Source organism: Staurois parvus, unplaced genomic scaffold (assembly GCF_062004578.1).
Source record: "Staurois parvus isolate SC_StPar_1 unplaced genomic scaffold, SC_StPar_1.0 ptg000832l, whole genome shotgun sequence".
In the NCBI taxonomy this organism is placed as follows: domain Eukaryota; kingdom Metazoa; phylum Chordata; class Amphibia; order Anura; family Ranidae; genus Staurois; species Staurois parvus.
The window spans coordinates 1187346-1208805 of record NW_028318628.1 but is presented as its reverse complement, the minus strand read 5'-3'; the positions used below and the strand labels follow the sequence as shown (position 1 = coordinate 1208805).

The 21460-nt window shown below is 40.2% G+C and overlaps 1 protein-coding gene across 3 annotated transcripts in view; it reads right to left on the bottom strand.

Moving 5' to 3' along the window:
• KTI12 (KTI12 chromatin associated homolog) overlaps positions 1–21460 on the bottom strand; it is a 54638-nt gene that overhangs the window by 27395 nt on the left and 5783 nt on the right. For all 3 annotated transcript variants that reach the window (XM_089655280.1, XM_089655282.1, XM_089655281.1), the window contains exons 2-3: positions 9901–10060; positions 984–1035 (exon numbers count right to left, since the gene is read on the bottom strand). In XM_089655280.1, the coding sequence (XP_089511406.1) occupies positions 984–1035; positions 9901–10048 (200 nt within the window). In that variant the 5' untranslated portion in view covers positions 10049–10060. The remainder of the gene's footprint in view (positions 1–983; positions 1036–9900; positions 10061–21460) is intronic.

Here is a 21460-nt window from a genome sequence, read left to right as displayed (position 1 = left end):
CTCTAATGTATCCTGGTCAAAATCATAAAACCATTTAGAAGTATACACATTTGACTTTACTTGACTTGAAACTCCTCTCAGACTTTACACATTATCTTGGTTGTGATACTATTACATTCATAACAAGCATACACGAATGTATAGGAAAATAATGAACAGTTAGATACTAAACATTCTTATATTCTAAGGTTTGGAAAGCCATTGAGACACATTACCCCTTCTGGGGAAGCCATACATAACATCCGTATCATGTCTGGCGTCTATGAAATCATGATTTTATTCTGTATAATAATATACTGGTTGTCCGACTGATTAACAGGTTTATTTGAAAATATTAGTTAGAAACAATGGCACTCCACAGGGTTGTGACTGCTGACCAGGAGTGAGGTTTCAATTACTGCACAGCATCAAATGTTTCCCCAGCAGGTAGAACAATGTGGCTGAATGGGTAGAAGCCACATTGAGCGAAGCAGCATCCAGGAAAAAACAATTCAGACAGGGCTGGCATGGAGGACTGCTGAATTTTCGGACTGCTTTGTGTTTGATATTTATTCTTTTGCATCCATCCTCTTTGTTTACTATCAGCTGTCAACTAGGTAAAATCCAGACCAGCAGTTGAATGGCGCTGCGGATTAGTCATTGGTTGTTCTGACATGGTGGACTCCAAAGCCCATAGTGTCTTAGCAATCAATCCTGCTGTGCAGCAGATTAAGGAAATGGGCTGCACCTGAATTGAAGATGGAGTGTCCAACAAGGAGACACTGACCTCATGTCTATTTCTAAGAGGTACATTAATTCTTCACAGGCATGGACATTTGTGGTGTGAAGCCATAATGGAATTCTAAAGAGTGTCTGACACTTTCTAAATTGCAGGGACTGTGTGTAATTTGACAAATTACATTGATTGGCTTCTGTAAGCACATTTTCTCTCATTTTCTTTAGTCACCCAGTAAAATGTAACATTTTGTTAATAATGTACTAACCTTTCTACTTCAGCTCTTAAAGCTCCCCGTAAATCCTTCTCCTTCCTGGAATCTGCAAAAAATAAATAAATCCCCATTACTGTCTTATGAGACAAAAGGGTAAACCTGCATCAACATTAAGTATCAAACAAACCTTGGCAAGGAAAAATATAAGCGTCCAAAGTATAAAATATTTAGTTTTTTATTTATTACAGGTACTTCTATAGCGCCGTCAATTTACACAGCGCTTTACAAACATATATTGTACATTCACATCAGTCCCTAACCCTCAAGGGGTGTACAATCTAAGGCTCCTAAGTCACATTCATACATATACATACATACTAGGACCAAATTAACCTACCAGCATGTCTTTGGAATGAGGAAGGAAATCAAAGAACCCAGAGGACACCCATGCAGGCACAGGGAGAACAAAATGGTTTTAAATTAAATCTATAAGGAAAGAAACACTTAGACTGCTATTGGTGAAAATTTTGTGAAAATGCTGGTTGCCTAGCTGTTATGCTGATCCTGTTGCTTTAAAGAAGGAGTCTCTAAACTATGACCCTCCAGCTACTGAAGTACTATAAGTTCCATCATGCCTCTGGGAGTCTTGCCTGTGGCTGTCAAGAGTCTTGCAAAGCCTCATGGGACTTGCAGCTCCTCAACACCTGGAGGACCATAGTTTGGAGACCCCTGCTTTAAAGTATAAAAGGCAAAACTTTTTTTGTTTTGGGCAGCATGGAGCTGGATTAGAACACCTAAGTTTTTATTGTGGTCAGTGACGCAGTTACTAAAAAGAACAAATAAAGAGGGCGACTCCTCCTAGTATCATTGAAAGTAACAAGAAAATACCAAATGTGGGTTGTCCTCAGAAAAGTAATAGGAGGGAAATCCTCCAAAGAGAAACACTAGTTCCAATGACTTGGGAGGTCCCAACGGATTCCCTTAATTTGCAGGGATTTTCTCTCACTTCTTGTTTTGGCTATGGAACAGGAAGTGAAGGGAAATCTCCCTTTACTCTATCCAAAATAATAAAAAAAAAGTTTTGCCTATAGTTCTACTTTAATACTGCAGATCAGGGAAATCAAATTCACTTACTTGTTCCAGGTTGCTGGCGTAAAGTATTAAAGAGGGTCAATATGACAGCTAGCATTTTCAGAACCACAGGCAGCCTCCATGTTTCTCCCATGACATGGTTCTTTTAATACATGTAATTACTGGCATTTTTTTTGTATGTTGCTTTGAAAAAAATGGGACTGCTTCCTATGGGAAGCACTGGCTCTTGTTCATACAGAAAATGCTGTTCTTAACCAGATGAAGACCTGTATTTCTCCTAGTTGGAAATTGTAATAATGTATCTGGTTGGTTATAACAAGCACCATTTTTTTTAACAGCTAAATTAGTTTAACAACTTGACTTCAAATACTTTAAAAAAAAAAAAAAAAAACAACCAGCAAGGATATACACATATGCTTGATGAAGATGAAGATCTTTTCCTCGCTTTGTAGGTTGAAGTGACCAGATTAAGGGGAACTCAAATGGGGTCAATCAGTGGATTGATACTTGGTTGTCCTGAACAGCTTATCTCATGGCATATATGAGGTCTTACTATCTGGTATGCAGCATTTTCAATTAGGGCAGCCCTAGATGGATTGTATCTCGGCTGGTTGAGCAAGGATCGGTCGAAATTCGATCCATCTATGGGAAGGCTGGCTGTACTGGAGTTGACACATCGACTGACTTCAGTACAACCAGTCTGTTGGATTGTTCAGGGGTGAAGGGGGCAGGGAAGTCTCCCCACTGGCAGAACGTTGGGGGGGGGGGGGGGGAGGGGGATCCCCCCGATGCTGATGAGAAATGAGAACTTTATGTCCTTCCACCCATGGTGAACGGAAAGAAAATTGCATAATGTATGGCCTGCATTAGGAGTGGATTCAAGGTCCCTTTTTGGTGCACGTGGATTTATTCTGTTCTTTTTAACACTGTTGTGTGTCCATTTCTGGTTATGATGGACTGTTTTATTGCAAAAAACACAGCTATACAAGTTCAGAATTTAAAATCTTCTTTCCTGCGGAGTTTATCATTATCTTGGACAATTCAGGATAAGCCTTGTGTGTTACTGAAGAACTAGTCTATGGGGAGATACTGATACATTACTAAGTATGCACAACTGTTATCATTTGAAGGACACTCATTCTGAATTCAATATATAGATCTTATTTACACTACTCACACAATAAATATGTTCTGCCTGCAGTAACAGATGACACGGGTTTTCATGCGCAGCTTTTCACACACGTTAATGACATTTCACACTCACATCATCTCCTAGCAACCACCACTGTCCTGTGCCTACTTTATTTTTTTTCCTTTAGATTTAATCAAAATATGAAAAATCGGCATAAAATCAGAATACGTAAATAATTAAATTAATGAAAAAAACAAAAAAACATACCCACTACATTTCTATGCTATAGACCCTTCTATAGTTCCATTTTTAAAAATGATTGAGGATGTCATTATTATAGAATATTAGTCATATACAATATTGATGTTTTATGAAAGTCATATCATTCTATTGAAAAGGGTTTAATTCTTTAACCCCTTGACACCGATCGCACGCAAATATGCGGCTTCTCGGTGTCTGGGCCTTGACACCGAGCGATCGCATATTGCGTGCAATTAGAAAATACATATGTGCTGAGAGCGCACGCCCTGCACGCTCCCAGCACATGTCCGTGACTCCCCTTTCGATCGACACCTTTTCCGTTCATGTGACCACCGTGATGGCGAATCAGGGCGGTCACATTACCCTAAAACCCCGCCCCCCGACTTCTGAAACTCTTAGCCAACAGAAAAACATTTCATCTGTGACATCAATTCATGCCATGTTTTGCCATGCCAGAAAACCACTCTTTTTCACGTGTCAAAATGCGCTAAAGTGCAATTTGCACCATGTATTTCTATGGGAATGAAAACACACCAAAAACACAGCAATCTGCCTGAATGGAGCTACAAAAGTAACTCCATAACTTTTTTTTGAGTTTCAGGTGTTCTGCTTCCAGCAATTTGGAGTGGAGATGTGAACCATCTCCATAGAGTAATATAGATTTTTTTTCTCCCCGAGCATTTTGGAGCTTCGAACTTCACGCTACAAAATGCTGGGCCTAAAGCTCTTCATATTAGTGTGTTGCTACTGAAAAATTCTGCTTTTTGCATCTTTTGTGTGGTTCTTGTATAAAAATGTATATTATAGCCAAAGGTATCTCATTGAAAAACACATTAAAAATATACAATGCGCTACTTAGTTACTGTGCTTTCATTAAGTCCACGATTTAAATGTTTGCAAGGAAGGAAAAAAAAAAAAAAATGGGAGGAAAATGTATGTAAGAAGCATGTAAAAACACAGCTGAACATTCATTTTCTAAGGAGACGATGTGAACAGGCCATTAAGCTGAACATTTCATATTTAGCAGTGGTATCTATAAATAGTGGGAAAGGAAAGGGGTTCTTTAACCTCTTTTTGATCACCTAACATAAGTGCGTTGGAATTAACGCCCACAGGCTGCACATTGCTGGGTGGCCGATATTTATGTGCCGAGAGCGCACTCACTGTGCTCTCCCATCACACAGACTGATATCAAAAACTCAGTCCAGGCTAAAGATCAGTAGCCAGCGGACCTGGCTTTCAATCATGCGACATTGGTCACATGATCATTGATCTTTCCCACCTCCCAAACATTCAGAACTGCTAAAAGGGATGCTGGGGTGAGTGGGAAGATGTTAATGATAGATCTTTGGCCAGCTAATCATCTTTGTGAAACTGATCCAGCACAAAAATAAATAAAATTAATAAATGTAAACAATTTGGTGATAATAAGATACTCAGATGAGCAGAGTCACCTTTGGTACAGAAGCTTTCACTGTCCTTCTCTAGGCAGATCAAGTTAATAGAAGAAAACAAACTGTAAAAAAGAACTTTAGATATAGGTGACTGTGATCAGCAGCTAAATACACAGTTGAAATACATACTGTTTATAGTATCTGCTCTGTTTTTAGGTAGTTACATACAGTAACTGCAGACTAACTGTGGTTGGTCTAGTTGAAAAAAAGACAAGTCCATCCAGGTTAACCAAAAGAAGGGAAAAAATCATATACAATTGTATAAAATACACAATCCTATACCCACAGTTGATCCAAAGGAAGGCAAAAAAACAATAAAGCATGATCCAATTTGCTCCAGTGGGGGAAGAAAAAAAAAAACTCCTTCCTGATCCCCCAAGAAGAAATCAGATATACCCTGGATCCACTTTACCTATAAATAATAGTATCCAGTTATATTTTTTGCATCTAGGAAAAGCCAGGCCTTTTTAAAAACAATCAGGTCAAATCTATAAGTGCTGCAAACTGTCCCAAAGTGATTTGTCTCAGTGCCTTCCCAGACGTGATCCCACTGGCCTTCCAGCAGTACATGATTCCAAGATGTAAAATATCTGTCAAGTCTGAACCCCTTGTGACATTGTAAGCAGAACTATGTACAAAAGCACAAAGCACTGAACCTGAATTGATTTGACAGCTACGTTCCTGAAGAAGAAAAAAAGCTGTCATTAGGGGAACACTGATAAAGAACAGTCCTGTAATCAACAAGAAGCTTTAGAAACCACTACCCTAAATATGAAAATGGTTTTCTTCATGTCAGCACAAGGTTATCAGGACTATAAGAGATATAATCTAACAAATACAGAAATATTTTTCTATACAAAGAATACTTTTTAATTAAGACTACTACTTGAAACCAAAAATCGTACCGCATTAAAATAATAGGTTTGATTAAGATACTTAACCTGTTATAAGGGGAATCCACCAAACACCTGGAAAGGTATCAGGTCTTCAACAAGTATTTTATCAAATCATTGTAAATAAACCCTTCAGGAGTGAAACATGAAAACAACCGTTGCTAATTTAGTCTTGCGAAAAAGCTAGCTACCTGGATGTCAAGCTACCCCCTGAATGAGCCTGGTTGTGCCCTTTACCATGAGGAGCTCCATCAACTGGCTGGTGAAAACTGCGGGTTTTTTTAAAAAAAAACTTTTGGTGAAAGGGAAAGGCGCTGATTGACTTATTGTTAGCAAAAGGTCCACAAATCCAGGTGAAAGCGGAGTGAATGGTGGTGGGACCCTCTCCTATGATGACACTTTAAAGGATCACTGAATGCAGTACAATATTTCATCATTTCTCCTAATTCACCAGATGTTTATATATGGACTTATTTTTATGGACTCACTACATGCATTCATGTATATTATGCTTCAAAAGTTTTTTTTTCTTGGTCACACTATTTTACACTTTGATTTATTATTCATTAAGGGTATATGTTGGTATAGTTACACCAGTTTAATTCCAGTGAGATACAGTGAGGTTGTATTGCATTTTTATATTACATGCGTTGCAGTAGGTCAATTATTTGTTGATTTCTGCTGCACTTTACATGTTAATGGTTTGTGTTGAATATAAAATCAGTGTCAGCAGCAAGCAACTTGTATTACACCTTTAGGTAGTGCAGAGGACCTTTCATGCATTGAATTGCTCTGAGAGCACTCGGTAGGAAGGAGGGGCCAGGAGCGCCAGTGTGGGACTCGAGAAGAGGAGGATAACATTTTTTTTTTATTCTTTTATTACCTTTATTATTACTTTAAGCGTATAAACTATTGTGCATTAATAAAATGAATTTTCTATTTTTTGAAAGATTTTTTGTAAACGTTCCAAAGTGCTATATTATAAATATTCTGAATATGCCGTGTTGAAAAGCAAAAACTGAGAGTGAACACGGTAGTAACAAATTCCAACACATGCATTTGACTAATGCCTGTACACTCGCACTCAACAATATTTTTTATTAATGTCTGTTTTCTCTGTATTAGTGGAAGATCAACATTCAGTCACTTTGCATTCAGTCCAGGAAAAATCTTGAAGTGGTTCCAGTAAATATGCAGAATAATCCAGGAAATAGATATAAAAAAGGTGATCGTGTAATTGTATTTTACAATAGTCACAAAGGATTAAAAAAAAAAAAAATGAACGGATATAAGACTAGTGACCTATGTACAATTTTATTACAGAATGTTCCTGCACAGAGCCAAAGTTTTACATTACTGCACAGATCTCAAAGAAATACACAAAGCACACCAAGATTCAACTATGAAAACATATGTCTCTTGTATTTATACAATATTTACTTACCCCAGAGTTTAGGTTTAAAGTAGAACTATTCAAAAAATGTGTTGCAGCAGTTTATTATATTGCCAAAAGTATTGGGACGCCTGCCAAGGTTTAGGCGTGTGTCTATGGGAATGTTTGACCATTCTTCCAGAAGAACATTTGTGAGGTCAGGCACTGATGTCGGATGAGAAGGCCTAGCTTGCAGTCTCCGCTCTACAGTGAAGGAAATAAGTATTTGATCCCCTGCTGATTTTGAGTGTTTGCCCACTCACAAAGAAATGATCAATCTAAAAATCGAATGGTAGGTGTATTGTAACACTGAGAGACAGAATAGCAACAAAAAATTAAAAAAAAATGCATGTCTAACAAATGATGCACTGATTTGCATGTTCATGAGGGAAATAAGTATTTGATCCCTTATCATTCAGCAGGATTTCTGGCTACCAGGTGTCTTTCATACAGGTAACAAGCTGAGATTAGAAGCATTCTCTTAAAGGGAGTGCTGCTAATCTCATTTTGTTACCTGTATAAAAGACACCTGTCCATAGAACCAATCAAACAATCAGATTCCAAACTCTCCACCATGGCAAAGACCGAAGAGCTGTCCAGGGACATTTGATTTTTAGACTGATCATTTCTTTGTGAGTGGGCAAACATTAAAAATCAGCAGGGGATCAAATACTTCTTTCCTTCACTGTAATTCATCTCAAAGGTGTTCTATGGGGTTGAGGTCATGACTCTGTGCAGGCCAGTAAAGTTCCTCCACCCCAAAGTCGCTCATCCATGTCTTTATGGCCCTTGCTTTGTGCACTGGTGCGCAGCCATGTTGGAACAGGAAGAGTCTATCCCCAAACTGTTCCCACAAAGTTGGGAGCATGAAAGTGTCCAAAATGTCTTGGTATTCTGACACCTTAAGAGTTCCCTTCACTGGAACTAAGGGGCCAAGCCCAACCCCTGAAAAGCAACCCCACACCATAATCTCCCCTCCACCAAACTTTACACTTGGCACAATGCAGTCAGGCAAGTACCGTTCTCCTGGCAACCGCTAAACCCAGACACGTCCATTGGACTGCCAGACACAGAAACGTGATTCGTCATTCCAGAGAACACGTCTCCACTGCTCTAGAGTCCAGTGGTAGCATGCTTGGATGTAGCTGCTCGGCCATGGAAACCCATTCTATTAAGCCCTCTATGCACTGTTGTTATGCTAATCTGAAGGCCACATGAAATTTGGAGGTCTTTAGCTTTTGATTCTGCAGACAGTTGGCGACTTCTGCACACCATGCGCTGACCCCGCGCTCTAATTTTATGTGGCCTACCACTTCGTGGCTGAATTGCTGTTCCCAGTTGCTTCTGCTTATTGCCACTAAAAGTTGACCGTGGAATATTTAGTAGCAAGGAAATTTCATGGATGGACTTCTGGCACAGGTGGCAACCTATCACGGTACCACACTTGAATTCACTGAGCTCCTGAGAGTGACCAATTATTACAAATGTTTCTAGAAGCAGTCTGCATACCTAGGTACTTGATTTTATACACCTGTGGCCATGGAGTTGATTGGAACATCTGAATCCAATGATTTGGAGGGGTGTCCCAATACTTTTGGCAATATAGTGTACATGTTAAACATGTAAGTAGGGTCCACCTAAAGCAGCCTCCTGTGATGGTGCAGCAACAATCTTGCACTGCTCCTGAATTCAAAGCAGAGTTGCCACTCTTGTGTAGGTTGTGTCTGCATACACTACAGTGGAATAAAAACAAAATGCTGCAGGGGGCATGGCTACTGTTGATTTACAAGCCTGTAGCTCGTCAATCAGCACTTGGCCATACCTAATCCTAATCACAGCTTTCTGGATTGCCTATGTTGCTGAAACCCTCCCATTGTGAGCTGCTGTGTCTGGAAGTGGAGCATGTGAGACAAATGAAGTAGGATTTGGCTCACAGAGGGAAGGTAAAGGAAGTTTTATTACTTTATGAGGCCTGTGCCTCACATAGTAACTGGATTTGAACTGGTTTAGAGTATTATACAGGAGCTTTTAGTTGTGTTTTAGAGAAGATGAATGGACTAGATCTATTTGGTTTTTTTTCTGCTTAAAGGATAAGTTCACCTTTTGTAACATGTTACGAATGGACCTGCCCCCGCACCTCCCGATCCCCACTGTGACAGCTAGCAAGGGATATTCTCCTCCCTGCTAGCTGTCACAGTTGTAAAAAAAAAAAAAAAAAATGATGTGGCCATGCGGGGCTCTGCACATCAGGCTGCATCACTTATTCACAGTATTCTGTGAATGAGAACACCTACAAGTTTTGGCAGCCTTTGCAGCCGTCAGCTTGTAGTGCTCAATGAACTACCTCGGCACTGTGCAGCTCTATGGTAGTTCATTGAGTCTTCCTGTCAGTAAGTGTCTTTTTGCCTGTACGAGGTGTACAGGCAAGCAGATACACTGACAGGTCTGCAGGAGACCTGCATAACACCAGCAATCTGCTGATAACTGGTGCAATGCTTTACAGGCTCCAGAAACAATAAAATAATAAATGCACATTATTTTTTTACCTGCAACATTTTGTTAAAAAGAAGAACTTATCCTTTAAATAAATTGTTCCTTTGTTTACCACAAGGCATGCTTGCCTTTTGTTTTGATGGAACCCCATTTACATCCCACAGTCAGCTTTGTTTCAAGGTACTTGTGTGTCCAGGTACTTAGGAATCCCTACCTGCATACACAGAATTCTTATCAACAGCAAGGGTATGGTCTCCAATTATATAAACCTTTCTTCCAATCTGCTCCAGGTGCTTTTTTAGATCCAGGGCTTTCTTACTCTTCCCACTGCAGGGGAATCCACACAACACCACAAGAGGCATTTCTGGAATCAGCTGTAAAAAGTAACAAGCAATATATGAAGACTTCAGAACAGTTGCACAATATGTACATTTCAATGCTTGTCAACAAGACATAACCTTAAATGGAAATATCTATTAGCAGAAAACAGATGACAAACTACACTTCAGTTTACGGAACATTGTAATTGTATAGCACTGTGACTAAAAACATAAAAAAAAAAAAAAAAAAAAAAACACTCTGGCGCCCGAGTTAATGAATGCTGAGTTGGGGGAGCCCCTAGACTGGAGCTGCTTGCTGCTGGGGGGTGTGACAACCTGTGTTCTGTGTGTGTTTAAACCATATACCATGTGTGAGGGGGTGACAACCTGTGTACTGCATTCTGTGTGCAAGCTGTTGACAACCCAGGAATTGTGTACAGGGAGGAAACGACAACCTATACACTGTGTTCTGTGTGTGTGAGATGACGGCAACCTATGTGCTTGTATGTGTGATGACAATCTATGTAGAGTGTACAAGGAGGAGATGGCAACTTGTATATCGCATATTGATTACAGTCCAAAAGCCTCCGCACCCCCCCCCCCAAACCACATTCTCAAACCATTGTTGCTCAGCTCCAGGACCAGGTGTATGTTGAGTGAGACAAGCACAGCTACCATAGGCAGACGTGTAGATAGAAAAGGCTGTCGTTCCCCCCCCCCCCCCCCCAGCTGAATGGGTTTGTGTTATAACCCCTGTGGAAAATGCTCTCAGACAAGCACCTTAGTGGAGGTGCATCTTTATTGGGTGAGATAAAGTAGCAAGTATAATAAAATTTGTCAAGGACTTGACAAAGCGCAACTGCGCGAAACATGTCGTCTTGGTAACCCCACATATGCTCCCAGCTGAAGCCAACGCCGGACACTGCCTTCGTTTGCCATGATGACACCACCCAGGACGCTGGTGCGCTGACACCACGTGATTTGAAGCCGACAGGAGCATTCTTTGATCTCAGCTCCCCTCAGAGCGGACGGGCCGTCCATTGGAATCACACTGTCCACTTCAGGCTGGTTAATTTTATTATACTTGCTACTTTATCTCACCCAATAAAGATGCACCTCCACTAAGGTGCTTGTCTGAGAGCATTTTCCACATCGCCTTTTTTTCCAGTTCTCTTCATCATGCAAATGATTAACAAGGCAGCAGTGGTGAGCTCATGATTAACTGTTCACATGTTTCCACCTGGAGTGGCCTCTCTGCGCTCATTTGTATGAGTTTTCCTTGTGTTATAACCCCACCTCCTTTTCTTGGATTCAAATACTTTTAACTGCATTTTATGTTGGAAATATTTGGCAATCTCTGTATTGGTTTTTATGGTTTAAAGTTGTTTTACTTGTAACAAAATAACCTGTTTTGCATTTTTATTAGTAGAATTGTTAAAATAAAGTCTTCAAAAATTACCAGAACAAATGTTTTCCTCGTAACTATTTTTTAACCACTTCAATACCGGACACGTTCACCCACTTTCTACCCAGGCCAATTTTCAGATTTTAACGGTTACATTTTGTATGACAATTACACTGTACCCAAATTAAATTTGTTTTCCAATAGTGTTTATTCATTTTTTCATAAGAAGTTACAACTCAGTACAGAGAAGATATACATCCATTCCCCCCCTCCATCCCATACAAACATTGCAGCCCTTTTGGGCCGGAACAGGCAACGCGCAAAATACAATGTTTCAATAAGAAAAATAAATTTCTGTTGATGATAACCCCTACATTAAATTTGTATCATTCTTTGAGACCGATAGAGCTTTCTTTTGGTGGTATTTAATCATCACTGGGTTTTTTATTTTTTGCTATATAAAGAGAAAAAAAGAAAAAAAAATACTGAAAAGTTTGGGAAAAAAAACCTAAAATTTTCTTTGTTTCTGTAAAAAAAAAAAAAATGTTGCAAATAAATATTTCTTCATAAATTTAAGCCAAAATGTATTCTGCTACTTTTCTTTGGTAAAAATACCCAAATCAGTGTATAATATTTAGTCACATCTTGCTTCCCATTATTCTCCATGACAGGGTTGCACCAAAATTTCAGTGGCTGAAACATAATAGCCGAAAATAGCCTTATCAGCATTTTGCCAACAGGAAAGAAAGTGAGCCGATACAGGTGCTGATTGTCACGGATCGCACGGTCGCCGCCACCAACATGCGACAATCGTACGTGTGACGCGCGTAACAAGACCCCACCCAGCACAGCGATTGTCCAGCTAATGGGCTACAATTGGTGCCTGCAGCCTGAATGCGCTTGTTACTGGGTCGGGTTAATTACGCAACTAACCCTTTCAAACTGCCACCACCGTCTTTGGTACAGAGAAGACGGAAAATCTCTGTCAGAAATACACTATAATGATTGAAAAGTCACCTGTCCAATATGGTCAACTTCAGGCCAATTGGGCAGGGAGTAAACAAACACAGTAGCGTCTCTTCAAAAGGCAGGAATTCGTGAAATGCAAGTAAGCACTTAAAACAGTTTAACACTTTCAGAAAGAAAGATTTATTACTAAAAGTCAAACAGGTGCAATACAATATTTACAAAGAGATGTCACGAAATATATATATATATATATATATATATATATATATATATATATATATATAGATACAGCAAAGAGATATTAGGAAGAAAGTTACAGGGTTAAGTTACTTGCCCATAAGCCTTGGTTTGCAGATCCAAGTTGCAGAGCAGGATGATTCTTTGATCTCCTTTTTTTACGATGTTCAGCTGAGGAGATGTGTTAAAAACTAAACTCTAGGCTTGCTAGCCTGTCTCTTTTTTAAAAATCCCTCTGAAAGGGGGGATTGCTCTCGCTACGCTGTGTTGGGAGGGGTCAGGAGAACGCTGAGTTAGAACCCACATCTGTCATAATCCATGACATGAAACATCGGGGGAAAGCCTGACTTGAGGAATGTTCAATTAACTTTCAAGTCCGGGGAGAAACTGCATTATCTGTTTTTATGATGGGTGAAAAAGGTTCCACTTATACAGAGGGCTGGGACCAAACTAGGAATGCCTAGCCTGTGTTGACCCCCCACCATCTGTCACTCAGGAGATAACGTTTGCCTCTCAGGAAGGGAGGGGGGTAGGGAATGAGGGCTGAGGAATACTTCCACTAAAAGAAAAGGAAAAGGGGAGCTCTGCGTCCAACTCTGATGAGCTAGTTTGCTACACTGATAATTGCAGCCAGAGGGGCGGACTAACTACTTGGCCGGAGGGGTTTGGAGGGGCCTATGTGTATTGCAGATGGGGGAGGGAGGGCAGAGAAAGGTAGGAGAAGGGGTAAGCAGTGTACATAGTGAGGTAGCAGTGTATACAGGCAAGGCTCCCTTCACTTACTTGCAAATAAAAAGATGGCCACCTCCCAAGTCTATAACTGGCTTATATAGCAAGGACACAAACGGGCATCACATAGCGAATGAAGGGGAGAGAACAACGTTCTTGGACAACTTGTCATCCAGCTTGCCCTTCACTTACTGCCACTAAATGTCATTATCAGCCTTTTTATTCTTCACTTTATAGCTCTGAGAAGGAGCTGTCATTCGCTCCACCGCTAAAGTAAACAAAGGGGTAGGGGTCACCAAGTGACCCCGCCCCTTTGTTTACTTAAGCTTCAGGGTGAATGACAACTCCTTCTCAGTGCTATAAAGTGAAGAATGAAAACCAGAAATGGTAGAAACCAGAAAAAAACAGAAATGGCATTTAGTGGCGGCAAGTAAGGGACCCTTGTCTGTATACAATGCTCACTCGCTGAATACACTGCTCCTCTCTTGCCACCTCCTTGCATACATTGCCCCCCCCCCCCTTTTCCCCCCTACAAAGAGGACCTGTCACTTAAATGCTATAACATAGGGGACTATTGGTCCCCTATGTGATAGAAATAAAATCATAAGTTAAAAATAAAAACACACATTAAAAAGTAAAAAAAAAAAAAATTAAGCCTCCCCACCCCCATATACACAGACATTTCGGTTTTCGGTCAAGTGCATCCTTAATTTACGATTTCAGCACCACAATTTACATTTCGTGCACCACTACTCTATGGGCATTCCCTTTTGTCATTCCACAGAAAACAACTATAATTCCAAATAAATTCAATCTTACAATCTGCTACTCTACTTGGTGAACTCCATATGGTAAAGGAGATTTGTCTACAAATAAATTCACATTTTGCTTCCCATTATACTCTGATGTGAATATTGTAATATGTATACACACAAACATGTAAATCGCTGTGTAAATTGATGGTGCTATACAAGTACCTGTAATAAATAAATGTGCATTCCCTTCTGTCATTCACCTTTATCCTTCCAAGGAAAACAATTATAATCCTACTTAGTCTCAATTGTAAACATTGCCACTGAACTTGGAGATTTCTGCTAAGAATTTATTTGATATATCGAAAGATTCTGATGTCAAGTCACATCTTGCTTCCCATAATAATCTATGGACATTCCTTTGTGTCATTCATCTGTCCTTCCACAGAAAACAGCTATAACCTCAAATAATTTGAATTTACTAACTGCTATTCTACTTGAGGAACATCTGTGAGAAAGGTTCAATTGCTGCGTTTCTCAGATGTGCCTACAAATGAGTTTATATTTTGCTTCCTACTAATTTCTATGGGCATTCCCCTTGGTCAATCACCTCGTCCTTGCATAGAAAACAATGATAATCCTACTTATGCCCTTCACGCCTAAGGGTAAAACAAATCTTAAGGCCTAAGCACAATTTTGCAAGGTTTTTGTCAGGTTAGTAATACTGTACATATCATCACTACTTTGTACATCCAGGTGAATTATACCTTGTTTTTTTAAGGACAAATTGGGCTTTCATTTGGTGGTAAATGTAAATGGATATCTTCTGATTTTTCATTTATTATCAAAGGAAAACTTGCCCAAAATAGTAAAAAAAAAAAAAATCTTTTTTTTTTTTAATTTAGCTGTGCGTTTCTTGTTACTACCATAACCTACCACCAACGAACAGCCCAAAATAAATTTTCCAACTCTTGGAAATTGCAGCGATACTATATATGTGTATGTTATTTGTTGTTTGTACCTGTACTGCAGCCCAGAAACAATAGCGCGCATTTTGTTTTCTTTACCTAAAAATACACTGACAATAACTGACACTGATACCAATTTAAAAATCCTGACCTTTGACCTTGACCCAAACACTAACCCTGGCATTGAACTGGATCAAACCTTGATCTAGGTATTTTTTAAACTTATGTAATATTTATTTATTTTACAAAACAGGTTTTTTTTTTCTCTCTGCAAGGAGAGAGATACAATGTATCTCTCTCCTCCATTCAGAGAGAAAAAAAACACAAGGGGACAGGCTTCATAGTGACTGATCACTGTGATAGCCAACCAGAGGCTATCACAGCGATCATGTGACCTGGAATCAGGAGTCCCAGGTCCCGATTGTTAGAATGGGAGTCGTGGCGCTCAGCAATACTCCGGTCTTTGTACTGGGAGTGCGCTCCCAGCACCAAGACAGGTATGCAAATATACAGCCACATGGAAAAAAGCCCAGTTCTGTGAGGCTGCATATTTGTGTTACGTTGGCGTCAAGAGGTTAAAGTGGTTGTAAAGGTTCAAGGTTTTCATTCTGTGCATGAAGGTAAAAAGAACAAAAACGTTCTGTGTGCAGCAGCTCCCCCAGCCCCCCTAATACACACCTAAGCCCCCTCTCGATCGGGCGATGTGCAATGGAGTCTCGGAAATCCTGGTACTCCTCATTGGCTCCCACTGCTCTTAATCACAGCCAGTGAGCCAATGGAGAGAGGGGGAGGGGCCAAGCCACAGTTCCATGTGTGTGAAAGGACACACGGAGCAGCAAGTTGCTTGCTCTAGGAGCATCCGACAGGAGGGAGGGGTCAGGAGCACCTGCAGCAGACCCAAGAAGAAGAGGATCCGGGCTTCTCTGTGCAAAACCCCTGCAGAGGCATTATTATTAAAAAAAAATCCTTTAATATCAATTTTAAACATCAACACTGAACTTGAAAAGTATGTCTGCTAAAGATTTATTGGATTTGTCTAATCGTTTTGATATCAAGTCACATCTTGCTTCACATTATACCCTATGGGCATTCCATTCTGTCAATCACCTTTGTCATTTCATAAAAACAGCTATAATCTAAATTAATCTCAATATTACAATCTGCTACTCTACTTGGGGAACACCATGTGGTAAAGGTTAATTTGCTGCTTGACACAGATTTGTCTGCAAATAAATTCACATCTTGCTTTGCTTCCCTCAATACTCTATTGGAATTCCCTTTTGTCATTTCATAGAAAACACAATAATAATCCCACTTCACCTATCACCACTGAACTTGGGGAGTACATCTGCGAAGGACTTGATATGTTGAGTGGTTCTGAGTTTACATCACATCTTGCTTCCCCTTTATAAATTGCTGTTTCTTAGATTTGCCTGCAAATAAATTCATGTTTTACTTGCCGTTATATTATATGGGCGTTCCATTGTGTCATTAACCTATGTCATTCCATACAAAGCAGCTGTAATCCTTAATAATTTCAAATCTTACAATCTGCTACTCTACTTTGGGAACACCTATGAGAAAGGTTAGATAGAGTGTTTCTCAGCTATACCTGAAAATGAGAATATTTTGTTTTCCATTATTCTCTGTGAGCAATACCTTCTCTTCCATTATTGTCAATAGGTATTCCACCAACCTAGTCTATGGGCATTCCATTCTCATTCCTTTTAGTGCGGGGGGACAGCAACCAGTAGATCGTGGGCAGGTGACTGGTAGATTGCAGTCTGGGCTTGGTGACCCACCATCCCAGAGGATGCAGATGGACTACTTGTAAAGCTGGAGCTCCTCTCTAGTGCTGCCTTCTGTCCGATGTGGAGTGATACCAACTGCACTCCACCTCTTATCCTGGCTAGCGGTCTCCAGAGTGGTGCCAGCAGCAGGAAAGAAGAGATCTTCAGGTCATTGTGAAGCAATGCACCGGGAATAATAGCATAGGGCTGCTTTCACACTGATGCGTTGCGATTTAGCCACAGCGCGAGTGCAGTGCAGTGAACCTGCAAGTTTGTTGCACTTAGCCATAGACTTCTATTGTATCCTGCAGGTTTGGTGCACTTTCTGAATGCGTACCAAAAAACTACTGAATGCAAAAGAAACCCCCAAAAAGTTACCTACAAATTTACCTAAGAGTCCTGCTGCAAAATGCAACTTGCGGCTCACTGCTGCTCCTATGAAAAGCAACCCGAGTGTGTTAGATAGGTGGTGAGGAAGCGATATGTTGCTTCCTCCTCACCTTATTTAAACCCATGACTACTGTGCAATGCAGGCGATTGCGACACATTAGTATGGCAATTAGAGGTTTAAATCAGGCGTGAGGAGGCATGTCCCCTTCAAGTACAGCCATTACATACAGACTCATGAATTGACCTATGATAATCAGAATTTGTGTTTTTCCATAATGACAGAGGTTTTATTAAAATGCTCAATTTTCAATATCAAATTTAGTGCAAAATTCTACTCGGTTTGGCCTTTCCAGCAAAAATATGTATCTGCCTAAGAAAACAGCATCACCTACAAAGGAACTACAGTATCGCCACCACAAGCAAAACATTCTCAAACTTGTACAGTATCTTTATTTTATTAGACAAAAAAACAAAATGCAAGAGACCAATTTTCACAACAAAGAATTTGTTTAAAGGAAATTGAAGTTTAAAAGTATTTGAAGTAAAGAATCAGCAAACCAATAATACAATAGTTTCTCTGTGCAAAGTATTTACAATGTGCACTGTTTGGGAGATATTCCAGCAGCAGCATCCTCATCAGACCCGTGCCGTTCCTTCAGGGCCCTGTGCCGTGCCCTGGGCTCCCGTGTGCATGCGCAGGAATTATGTTGTCGTGGCCTGGCCAGTCAGACAGCCTGAGCTCACAAACCTGGAAGGAAGACCGGGTGAAGATAGAAGCCTTCTCAGCGGTGACAGAGCACTGCTGGAGGGCTTCGCTTTAAAGGGAAGTCATCCATAATCTAGCATATTATGATTTTATCTTGCAGGGGGAAACTTTTTTTTTTTTTCTCCTGGAACTTTACTACCACTTTAAGTTCAAAATGCTAACACACCATGATAAGGATCCTATATGTTTTCTTTAAAATGATTAACATTTGTAGTTGAGTCAATTGAGATATGAAAAATACAGTCACGTGCCGAAGTTCAGGAGCTAAGGCTTTGTTAATTAATCTCTTGAGCTCCAGAAGGTTTTATCTCCTTCATGACCAATGCATTTTTTCCTATTCAGCACATTGCTATTTTAACTGGCAATTGCGCAGTCATGCAACACTGTAGCCAAAAGAAATTTATATAATTTTTTTCACACAAATAGAGCTTTCTTTTATGGTACTGGATCACCACTGGGGTGATTTTTATATATATATATATCTATATATATCTATATCTATCTATCTATCTCCATCCTAATCCATCCTTAAGGGGACCTCTGGATCCAGCAGATTCTTATCAATTCCCAAGGCTTGATGACCATACCACAGAAGGAAGGAAGTTCACCTACCTATCCCGCCTACCTAGAGATACCTTGGTGGTTATTATAATACATGCGCATTACCTATGCGCTTCCGGCGAGTGCGCACTTTAACTATTGACTGGTGTCACAAGTCTATCTGCTGCTGATCTCACTACCCTTGGATTTATTACTTGAACTGATTTATCTGCACTAGTGGACTAATTTATACATTATTTAACTATTTAGCGCTGCACCCATATTTTACTGAGTATATATACACCGCCATTTGTAGATACTATAACTTTCACGTAAACCAATAAATTTACACATGTAGGGATTTGTTTTAGCAAAGACATGTAGCAGAATTCATTTTGGCCTAAATTTACGGCAAAATTTGAGTTTTAAATTTTTTTTTACTGGATAGGATTTATAGCAAAAAGTCAAAAATATATATATATTTTTTTTCAAAATTGTTGGTCTTTTATTGTTTATAGTGCAAAAAAAAAAAAAAAATCAAATACCAGTGAAAGAAAGCCCTATTTGAGGGGGAAAAAAAAAAAAAAGGACATAAATTTCATTTGGGTGCAGAGTTGCATGACCACGCAATTGTCAGTTAAAGTAATGCAGTGCCGTATCGCACAAAATAGCCTGGTCATGAAGTGGGGCACGTGGTTAAACCCTCCGCATTGTTTAGTTTAAAACACTAAGCACAGTATTCGCCAAGCAAACAATTTGTTAAAATGCTTACTCAGGCACTTGCAATTTACAACTTTCAGTGCTGCTGGCCCCTGCTCTCTCTCAGTGCTGCTTCCCCGAACCATGCTCGCACTGCACGGGCAAAAAAAAAAATACATTTTTACCTGGAGTTCTGCTTTAACTAAGACCCCACTTACCTCCTTAGCTGCAGGCACTGTGGAGTAACTCATTGTCAAATTTTACAGCTCAGCTCTCCTGTTCCCCCAGTATCAGCATTAACTCGCCAGCCTTCCAGCATTCTAATCTCTAGCATATGCACAGAGTGGGTGGGTGTTTTTTTACTTTTGGATAGAGTAGGGAAGGGTTAAAACCCATATCAGACAAACTATTGGCGTTTGTGTTCAGCTGGAGAGATTTCCCTTCACCTGTGGTCTTGAAGACAACAGAAAATGAGAGGAAATCTTACCACAATGAAAGGAATTCTCATTTACACAAGCAATTGTTCCTATTGCACAATTAATGTTTACATCTTGCTGTGGTGACAAATTCAATTTCCCCTCACTTTATGGCTGGATGACAATGGTCATCAGAAAGGAAAATCTAAAATCTCCTCTTACTTCCTGTTGTGTCATGAGACAATAAGTGAAATAAATCCCTCTTTGGGGCACAGATTGCAAAAAAAGTGGCAGTGATCACCAGGAGACTGGCAGTTATCGGAAGGATACAGACAGGAGTGTGACTGGCATGCAAAGTTCCTCTCTTCCCCAATTCTTGTCACAATTTAACCTCCCTCTTGTTCTGCTCACATTATATCTTTCTCCAAGTTCTGGTGACATTGTATCCCCCCCCCCCCCATATGTCCTGGTCAGGACGACAGCTCCCCCACCAATATTCTAATATCCCAGCTGCTAAAGGAAAGGGGCGGTATCACCCAGTGACCCCACCCCTTAGTTTCCTTTAGCAGTGGGGAGAATGACAGCTCATTCTTGGAGCTATAGCAAAGGGGGAAAAAAAGCCAGTAATTACATTTACAAATGGGCATTGTTTTTCAATGCAATTGCCGGCTATTTTTTCTTCACTATATCTCCGAGAAGGAACTGTCAATTCTCCCCGCCGCTAAGGGAAGCAAAGGGGCGGAGTCACCCAGTGACATTACTTGTGTCTATGTTTTTTCATTGATGCACTATGTTCAATAAATTTGTATTTATTTATATAAGATCTTTTTTTCTTTTTAAGTTTTGGTGCTTAAAATGTCTTTTTCTTCTCTCTCTGTTTTTTATGGCTCTGCAATTTTGGGATAAGCACCTTGTATGTTTAACACATTTTACCAACATTATATATTTTCAGACCCCGCCCCTTAGTTTCCCTTTAGACGCGGGGAGAATGACAACTCCTTCTTAGAGCTATAGTGAAGGGGGGAAAAAAAAAGCTGATAATTACATTTAAAAACCGTCAGTGACATTTAGCTGTATCTCACTGTATACACTGCTCCTCTCCTGCCTTTCTCCACCGCCCCCCCCCCATAAGCAGTACACACAGCCCCCTATTGGCACCTGTATCGGCTAAAATGTTCCTATTGGCAAATTGCCAATAGGGCTATTTTCACCCAATATGTTTTGGCTGCCGAAATTTCAGTGCATCCCCTTTTCATATCCTGGTCACACTATTCCTCTGTATGTTCTGTTCCCATCGTAACCCCCTTCTGGTCACACTTTATCCTCATGTTCTGTTCCCTTTATATCTCTAGTTCCCTGTTCTAGTGACATTGCATCCCCCTCTGTGTTGTGTTCACATTTTATCCTTTCCTTGTTCTTGTCACATTGTAGCGCTCTGCACGTACTGTTCCCAATTCATGTTCTAATCACATTGTTTCCCCTCATGTGCTGTTCACACTGTATCATCCTCATGTTCTAGTAGCATTGGGAATAATTTACTAAAACTGCAGAGTGCCAGATCTGGTGCAGACCTGCGCAGAAGCCAATCAGCTTCCAGGTTTTATTGTAAAAGCTTAACTACTCAAATTGCTATAGACCAGGCAGGAATTTCGTTGTTCTGGGTGGATGTCAAATGACGTCCTCCCACAACGGGCCGCGCTGCGGGCGCATTCTGTCACCAGCTGTGTCCACTGCCGATGACTGCTCAGTGTATTGGCACGCTGCCGGTACAATGTGATCGCTGTGACCAATCA